The sequence below is a fragment of the Chiroxiphia lanceolata genome, chromosome 7 (assembly GCF_009829145.1).
Source record: "Chiroxiphia lanceolata isolate bChiLan1 chromosome 7, bChiLan1.pri, whole genome shotgun sequence".
In the NCBI taxonomy this organism is placed as follows: domain Eukaryota; kingdom Metazoa; phylum Chordata; class Aves; order Passeriformes; family Pipridae; genus Chiroxiphia; species Chiroxiphia lanceolata.
The window spans coordinates 951,319-960,044 of NC_045643.1; the positions used below are offsets into that span (position 1 = coordinate 951,319).

Genomic DNA, 8,726 nt, shown 5'->3' on the forward strand with positions numbered 1-8,726 from the left:
GTTGTTGGGGCTGGGGGAGAGCCTGAGGGGACGGGGCGCTGGGAGGCCCTGAAGGGCTGAGGTGCTGCGGAGGCCCTGCCGGGACAAGGGAGTGGGAAGCAGCGAGGGGAATGCGAGAGGCCTTGCTGGAGCCCATTCCCTACCAATGCATGGCCCCCCATTGCTCTTGCATCAAGTGTTCTGCACCCGCGGCAACACGTGTGCCCTGTGTCCATGCGAGAGTAGCAACCGGCAAAAGACGTCTGCTGCCAGCACTTGTCTTGGCTGCTCCTTCAGGAGGCTGGCACCTTAATCAGAGACACGGAACAGGTTTCCATCCCTGAGTTCTCCCCGTCCCCTCCACTTTCCCCAAAGCCCTGGCTATCAGCTGGGAGTCGCAGCCGGACATGCAGAACCTGGAGCTTTGAACATCAGACCGGGCAGCTTTTATTTTGCAGAATGCAAGAAAAAAAGGCCAAATAACACAAGGAAACTTGACAGGATGTCTGACCAATCTAATCTTCCTGCAAAACTCAGCAACTGAGGGCAGTTTTGTGCTGCAGCTCATCACTTGCCCGAAAAAAATCATTCCCACAAGGAGAAAGTGCTTCTGCCTTCTGACAGCTGTCGAGCACGGCCACCAATTGCTCCAGCTGCCGCTCCCAACAGCCCCCTGCCAGAGCGCAGACATCAGTGCCCATTGGCTTTGGCTGCCCTGTGGCAGAGAAGTGCCCCGGGGACACAGCTGTGTGGGGCAGGAGACGGGCACCAGCCCTGCCAGGACTGGGGGCGGTGGCAGGTCTCCTTGGGCGAGGACTTCTGCTGCCGTGGGCAGGCACAGCAGGGGAGGGTTTGCTTAGTTTTTCAGCTGTGCCTAAAGTTCATGTCCAGCTGTGTTGGATACTTTGGAGAAGGGACTCCTTCCCACCGGGGGCAGGTTGGCCAGGCTAGGGGAGTCCCCAGGGCACGTGGCAGCGTGTCACAGGGTCCTTTGTGACACGATGGGATGGCACGGGGCAGGGTGTCACAGGGCCCTTTGTGACACGTGAGGACATAGTAGTGGTGGTGAGGTGGCAACGCCTCAGTGCTCCTCGGAGCGCGCGACGGTACAGACGGGACAGAGCGGTGCTGTGCGGAGCCCCCGTGCAGCCAACTCGTTCCTTTCTGACCGGAGCGTTTTGGTGGATTTTCTGTGGTGCGAGCGACCTCGAGGCCAGACCGCGGGACTCGGTGACACGGAGCTTTTGCGAGGTGTCCCCAATCCCTGCGGCAGCTGCCCTCAAGGCCGCACTGCAGGACTTGCTAACCCCTAGCGTTTGCTAGGCTTTTCTGTCTTTCAGGTGTCCTTGAGCCCAGCCTGCAGGACTTGCTGACCCATACCGTTTGTTAGGCTTTTCTCTCTTTCAGGTGCCCTCGAGGCCAGACCGCAGGATTGGGGACCCGGAAATTTTCCGGAGTCTCCAATCCCTGCGGTAGGTGGCCTCGAGGGCAGCCTGCCGGACTTGGTCACCCGGAGATCTTCCGAGGTGTCTCTCTCTTGCAGGTACCTTCAAGAGGCAGACTGTGGGATGGCGGGAAGACGCCTGAGCCTGCTCAGGCCCTTTCGGAAGAAGAAGGAAGGCCCTGGAGCTGCCCCATTCCAGCACCCGGAGAAGATGGAGCAGTTGCATCCCCTGCAGGAAGGTGAGTAGCAAAGCTGGGCCCCAGGGCTGGTGGCTGCAGCCGGCTCTGCCTCATCCCACCCCGTCCCCTGTGGACATGGCCAAGGAAAGGGAGGGGGGAAGAGGGCCCGGGACTCTTTCCCCGGCAGCTCCATGCACTGGGCATGCCGGGGCCGGCCCTGCCTGTGGAGTGCAGGGCTGGGCCGTGTTCTGCGGCCTGTCCCGCAGCCCCTCAGCTCTGACCGCGCTCGCTCTTTGCCAGATCCAGGACGGGACCGGACACAAGAACACGACCGTGCCCGTGGCCGCTTCCGCAGGGCAGCACAGGTACCTGCAGCCACGGCCTCCTGGGCTGGGCCTGCTGTCCCTGCTCAGCCTGGCACCGCTGTCGGAGATCTCCATGGCACATCCCTCTCTTCCCTGCTCTCCGTTCTTCTGCAGGCCTTTCTGAGATTCTTGGGCATTCGGCGTAAAAGGACCACAACCAGACCAACCGAGGTCATGGCACAGCCTGACCCCAGCCCGACTGAGCTCGAGGCAGACCCTGATGTCACCACCGCACTGACTGATGGCACAGGACGCTGTGATACCCCGACGATTGTTCACGCAACAAAGTCTGACCCTACTATGACTGATGCTACAACAGACCCTGACAGCCCATCGATGGATCGCACTGCAACCCCTGACATCCCGTTGAGCGATGAACCAACAAACTCTGGCCCTGCACCGCCCGATCTCACTGCGGAGGCCGACGCTGCAATGACCGAGGGCACTGCAGACACTGACCTCGTGCCCAGGGAGAGTGTGAATTCTGCTCCCACTCCAGATATTTTTGAGGAGAATGGTGTCTCCAGTCCAGAGCAAGTAAGCAGCCTGCGCCCGAGGCTCAAGCCACTCCAGGGGCTTGTGGCCCCTCAAGCCAGCTCCCCTGGGCCCTCTCAGCCTTTGAGGCCAGTACAGTGTGGTGGGAAGGGAAGCACTTGTCAGGGAAGCTGGGCAAGTTGGCAGCTCTTCCCCCACGCCTCCTGCAGGTGCCAGCCTTCGTCAGGAACGTGCACCAGAGACTGACAGCCAACGCGACTCCAGAAGAGAAGCTGCTGACGGAGTTTCTGAGGGTGACTGACGAACACCCTGCTGATGTTGTGCTCACCCTCCTGCGCTGTGCCCCATCGTGTGACAGGTACAGGGCCTCCCTGCCTTCACGGCTCGGGGCTCACCAGCCTTCTGAGCGCATCACCCTGTCCATCCTGTCCCACATGGTCTGCCAGAGGGATGGAGAGTTCCAGGACCATCTGGAGCCTCTGTTTCCCAGCCCTGCCATGTCAGCCTCCATCCTGCTGCCATGGTCCCTCCCTGCTCCTCGAGGCACTTTGGCCAGCACCCCCCTGACACAGAACTCTGACCCCGCAGAGCTGCTGCAACCCTGTGGAAGATCATCGCCTCATCGGGAAGGACAGTGGCGAAGGTGCTGCCAAAGCTGCTCCGTGTGATGCAGAACTGGCCATGGCTCAGCATGCCCACCTCCGACGGGGACAAAACAGATGTCTTTGCCCTGGCTGTGAGTTTCTAGAACTGGACTTTACTTGCCTACAGGTCACTTCTCCAGCAGCTCTCCATCCTCCCCGAGCACTGCATCTGCCTGCCTCAGGCGCTGGGCTGGAAACCTGGCTTAGGGACGGGTTCAGGGGCACCAGGCTGGGGGCTGCCCCTGCGTCTTCCCTGGCCTCTCCCTCCCACACCTGGACTCTTTCACATGGACATCTGGGCACTGAGAGCTGTGTCCGGGTGCTTTATCTTTTGCAGGCAACCAGGGTGATTTGGGAGATTCTCCAGACGCTCCAGTGCCCAGAGCCATTGAAAAAGTATTCCCCCCGTCTCCTCGTGGATCTGCTCTTCCAGATTTCCATCACCAGAGAGCAGACGCCAGAGGAAGTTGACACCTTGTGGAGGGAATGCCAGAAGCAATACGACCTTCCAACAGACTCCAAGAGGTGCTCAGTCCCAGTCCTCCTGACCCTCTCATGCCCTTGGGGCTGCTCAGGGCTCCCAGCATGACCTGGGCTTTGCTCTGCACCCAGGTTTGCAGTGCTGACCCTGAAGGCCCTGCTTTGTCATCTGGAGTGTGAAGATGTCGTGCTTTCAATGGAACAGAAGCGCGGCTGGGACACGCTCCTCAGCGCCGACACCCACCACTACGCAGTGGGTCTGCTGGCCAGGTGAAACCCCCTTGTCCCCGCTGCCCCTGTCATTTCTGCCCTCTGCACGGGGCACCCCACGCAGTGCCCGTGGTCGTGGGCCAGAGGGCCTTGTCACCCAGGGATGGCCGAGCAGAGTGGCAAAGGCTGGGAGAGGCGGGTGCACAGGAGGAGCCGCCTCCCAGAGCGCCCTCGTCCCCTCCCAGCCTGGTGGGGAAAGACCAGGACTCTGTCAGTGAGTCCCATGAGAGGTTGGCCCACCCGGCTCAGGGTTGATGGTGCCTGTTTCCCCCGGGCAGGGAGATGCGCCGTGCCTCGAGCCCCTTGTATTATCCGATTGCCCGCTGCCTGCTGAGGCTGCTCACCATAGAGAAGAACTCCTGGGAGCTTCCTGCCATGGCATTCCTTGTGGAGGTGAGCCTGATGGCGACTGCTGCCTTACTGACCTGCCTCCGCCTCTCTGCCCTCTCGCAGCCGCAGCTGCCCGGGACGGTGCCGTGCCCTGCGCTGCTGCCTGGGCCCAGCCCGGTGCGGGTCTGGGCTCCTGCCGGCCGGGCAGCCCGTCACTGCTCCCTGCCTTTCAGGCCCTGGACTGCCCGGACATGACTGAATGGAGGGACAGCATCCTGGAGATCCTTTCAAGGCACCTGGGGAGCGAGTGCCCAGAGATGCGTCGCCTGGTGCTGAGAGGCCTCGTGGTGCTGAGCAAGGCTCCTGGGATGGTGAGGAGGGGGCAATTGGCTGAAGCTGTGCCGGCAGCCTGGGGCTGGGGAGCGCAATCGCTTGGGCTTGGCTGGGCCAAGGGGAGGCTTAGCTTGGGGAGTAGGGAAAGGTTCTTCACTCACAGGGTGCTCTGGCACTGGAACAGGCCCCACTGGGAAGAGGTCACGGCCCCAAGGCTGCCAGAGCTCAAGGACAACACTCTCAGGGACACGATGGGATTGTTGGGCATGGTCCTGTGCAGGGCCAGGAGCTGGACTCAATGATCCTCGTGGGTCACTTCCAACTCGGGATATTCTAGGATTCCATGATTCATGGCTTCACAGCACAGCATTGTGTTCCACACAGGCTGATGGCGTGCGGAGCCTGACACCAAGCCTCATGGAAGTACTGTGCGATACAGACGGAGAGTTGGTCAGGATGGCCCTCTCTGTATTCATCAATGAAGTCCAGGACAGAGACATCCGAATCTCCACCCCCACTGCCCTGCAGTTGGCTGAGATGCTCCAGCCACTCTTTGGCTATGTAAGGCTCTGTGCCCCCCACCCCAGGTGCTGGGTGCTGCCAGGAAACTGTGGCCTGTGGATGTGCAGGCTTGTGCCCCGGTGGGCCTGGAGCAGCCGGTGCTGAGGTCTTTTCCTCTTTCTTTCCATCAGGACAACATCCACGTGCAGGTGCTCTCCGTTAACCTCTTCCAAAAGGTGATGGAGTTGGGAGTGGAGGAGAGTAAACAATCCCTGAAGACACATGTCATCTACAGCCTGCTCCCACTTTTTTTCCACTGGCATAATGAGAACCAGGACGTGGCAGAAGTGAGAACTTGCAGGGTCTGGTGTGCCCGTGGCAGGGGGCTGGGCTGTCTCCTGCCCTGGCACCTCCAAGGCTGCAGTCTCCTCCTGGCCTTGGTCCAGGGACACGGGTCCCGTGCCCTGGGCTGCGATGCCATGTCCTGGTCTCTGTTGCTCTGCAGGCCTCTCGGGGAGCGCTGCTTCATGCAGCTTGGTTGCTGAAGAGGAGGGATCTTGTGAAGCTGCTGAAGACAGAGCAGCCTTGGAGTTTCGGCGAGTGCCTGGTAAGGACGACCCCAAAGCCGCAGTCCCCGATGCCCAGAGTGCGGGGCTGGCACTGTGCCCCTGCCCACTGCTGCAGCCGCCCGCGGGACAGCAGCCTGCGCCCCACCCGCTGCTGCCTTGCCTGGGGCGTGCGGGCTCCTCTGCAGGCTGCTCTGCCCCCGAGCCAGGGGGCCGCTGGAGCCCCGGCCCAGCTGGGCTGTCGGGCAGGGCGGCCCCGCGGCTGCCGGGGAGCAGCCAGCCCTCTGCTCCCTCCAAAGCCGGCCCCAGCGGCTGCTGCCCGGGCCTCAGGGCTGTGCGGGCAGGGGAGGCCAGTGCTGGGCGCAGGCAGCGCCCGGCCAAGGGGCAGAGCCCCAGCCAACCCTTCCCTCTGTGCCCTGCCGATCTCTCCAGCTGGAAAATGACAAGAGAAGAGCAGTCGAGTACCTGTGCCAGGCCCTGCCGTACCTGCAGAGCCCACAGGAGCCCGTGCGAGAGGCGGCCCTCAAGTTCATGGGTGAGCCACAAGGTCCCTCCCCACCCCGCTGCAGCTCGGCCCCAGCCCCGGCTGCTGCAGCGGCAGCAGGATGCGGCCCAGGGATGTGCTGGGGGGCCCCGAGTGCCCTGGTGGCTGCTGCCGCCCTGTGCCAGCCCAGCCCTGGGGAGTCCCGAGGCGGGAAGGCCCCGGGCTCAGCCCTGCCAGGGCAGGAGGGTGCGTGGCCGGGCCGGCAGTGCCACTGGGGGGGAGCTGTGCCACTGGGGCCCTGACAGCATCTGTGTTCTCAGGGATGGCCGGGAGGTACCTGAAGGGACAGCCTGAAGAGCTGCAGATCGTCATTGACGGTGAGTGAGGGCAGTGGGGCTGGTGAGGGGAGCACAGAGCCCGGGGCAGGGAGCTGCAATCCTGCCCTGGCTCTGGAGGGCTCTGCTCCCTGCACGGATGAGGAACGGCTTGGGCAGAGCAGAGAGAGATTTCAGGAGCACGGGGGGGATTGGTGGCCAGCACCTCCTGGCTGATCCTGCTGGGCCCTGCTCCCTCCTGGCCATGGCAAGAGCTGGTGGGATGGTCCTGGCAGGAGGGGCTTCTTGGCTCGCCAGAGATCTGCTCTCTGACCTTGGCTCCGTTCTTTTCTCTTCCAGTTATTGAAGGCATGACTCCCGACAGCGCTGCTGTCCAAAGCCTGGCACTTCAAACCCAGGAAATCCTTAGAGCTGTCCAGAGACCTCAGTCTTCTCCAGGTTCCAGCACTTTGAAGATCAGGTCCAGAATGCGCAGAATAGGGAGGCTCCTCTTTGGGGCAGCTGCCGGAGGTCAGCGGAGAACTGATCCTGGGAACCCTGTCTGATGGGACCACCTGAGCCTGCGCGACACACCCCTCTCTGCAACCAGTTCCTGTTCCCCCAGCTTGAGACTATGAAATTCCGCTTAGCATACACAGAGGCTCAGGAGTTTTTTTGGTGCCCGGTGTCCACAGGGCATCTGGGAAGAGGGGAAAAAGGGCCCTTGTGCTCCACAACACTTGCCCAAAGGTGCAGTGGGGAAGAGAAAGTGCCCAAAAGGTCCTTGGCCTTGGGGGGTTCTGCTGGAGACTCGACACTTGCAGCAGAGCGGATGGGCAGAGCCTGGAGCTGTGGGGATCCCTGAGAAGCTGGTCCTGGGAGGTGGCCACAAGCCCTGTGCCAGGCACGAAGCAGCATCTGTGGCCTGCCCGTGTGTTGCTGTCTGGCTCGCTGAGGGCTGGGAGGTACCTCCTGAGCTGAGCCAGCTCCCGTGGAGCTCCTTCAGGGCTGCGCCGCTGCCGGGCCGGTTGTTGGGGCTGGGGGAGAACCTGAGGGGACGTGGTGCTGGGAGGCCCTGAAGGGCTGAGGTGCTGCGGAGGCCCTGCCAGGACAAGGGAGTGGGAAGCAGCGAGGGGAATGCGTGAGGGAGTGGGCGGCAGGAGGCTGCAAGGGGACAGGCTGGGCAGAGGAGGCCCTGAGGGGACAGGGTGTGGGTAGGGCTGAGCAACTGGGGGGCAGAGGCCATAAGCAGCCCCCCTGGGCAGCCTCCCGGTTCCCTGCCAGCCGGCTGCTCTGGCGCTTGCCCGGGGCATCTCCCATGCCTGCAACAGAAGGCCTGGAGGCCCGGGCAGGAGGGTGGGCACACCCTCAAGTGGGCCAGGCTGACCTGGCTGGGGACAAGGAGGGCAAGGGGCCCCTGCTGGGGCACGTCCCCTGGGTGCTGCCGGCCAGGGGCACAGGCAGGGCCGTGGGCCAGCCCGGGCCCCCGCGGCTGCCCAGCCCACGGGACTGTGTCCCAGAGCCCGCTGAGCCAGAGCTCTGGGCCCGTGGAGCTGCTGCCAGCACGGGGAGGGCGCGGGGCTCCTCGGGCAGGGCCGTGCAGTCACTGCCCCCGAGCGGTTCCAAGCCACAGACAAGAGCAGCAGGCTGTGCACAGCAGCAGCAGCAGCCACAACGCCTGGGCCTCCTCAGCCAGGCACCCACACCGGCCAGCATGCCAAAAGTGGGCATAATTGCACTGGCTTTGGCCAAAGGCCTCAGGAAAAGTGGCCACAAGGCCTCTCTATTGACTGCCCAGCCTGAAATGATCAGGCAGAAGAGCTGAGTTTTCACTTATTTTTTGAGCTGTCACCAAAGTTTATTTCCAGCTGTCTTAGACACTTTTGAGAACAGACCCTTCTCCCAGACATAATGCAGTTGGTGAATTGCAGTCGTATCTCAGATGTAGCTGGAGGGGACGGGTAGGGGGAGATGGAAGCAGACATTTTGCCTGTACTTGGCTTCCCGAGACAGTGCTTAGAGTGCTCTGCTGTCACATCAAATCAGAGGAAGATGCCATGAACTGCTCACATCATTCCCCTCTTTCCAAGAGGACAATATGCTGTCTTCTCTTATGATCACTTTTTGAGGTTCTCCTCAGTCATGGCTGTAAGGAGGACACTGGAGCTGGAGAAAAGCCACCTTCTCTTTACAGTCAGCCTTAAACGGAGGGGAGAGTGGCTGTGTGCATCTTGGAGCTCTCCTTCACCTCTCTACCCTGATGTAATCAGGCTCTTCCTTTTTTCAATAATTAATAGCAACAGTCATAAGGGCAATGCAAGAATAACTGAGGAAGCCCACTT

The 8,726-nt window shown here is 61.8% G+C and overlaps 1 protein-coding gene across 1 annotated transcript; it reads left to right on the forward strand.

Annotated features, from left to right (window-relative positions):
* The first annotated feature begins 1,078 nt into the window (after positions 1-1,078).
* On the forward strand, positions 1,079-5,185 carry LOC116789385 (maestro heat-like repeat-containing protein family member 7). Its single transcript, XM_032693175.1, has 10 exons — positions 1,079-1,662; positions 1,903-1,967; positions 2,082-2,504; positions 2,672-2,820; positions 3,051-3,198; positions 3,444-3,631; positions 3,719-3,856; positions 4,135-4,249; positions 4,420-4,557; positions 4,904-5,185. The coding sequence occupies exons 1-10, from the start codon at positions 1,548-1,550 to the stop codon at positions 5,183-5,185; spliced, it is 1,761 nt and encodes a 586-aa protein (XP_032549066.1). The 5' UTR covers positions 1,079-1,547.
* The last annotated feature ends 3,541 nt before the right edge of the window (positions 5,186-8,726 follow it).

Bases quoted from the DNA above. Each gene is read 5' to 3' on its own strand.
- LOC116789385 (XM_032693175.1), top strand. From the start codon at position 1,548: ATGGCGGGAAGACGCCTGAGCCTGCTCAGGCCCTTTCGGAAGAAGAAG. The intron at 1,968-2,081 runs GTACCTGCAGCC...GTTCTTCTGCAG, and splicing joins GCTTCCGCAGGGCAGCACAG to GCCTTTCTGAGATTCTTGGG. The intron at 3,199-3,443 runs GTGAGTTTCTAG...TATCTTTTGCAG, and splicing joins CAGATGTCTTTGCCCTGGCT to GCAACCAGGGTGATTTGGGA.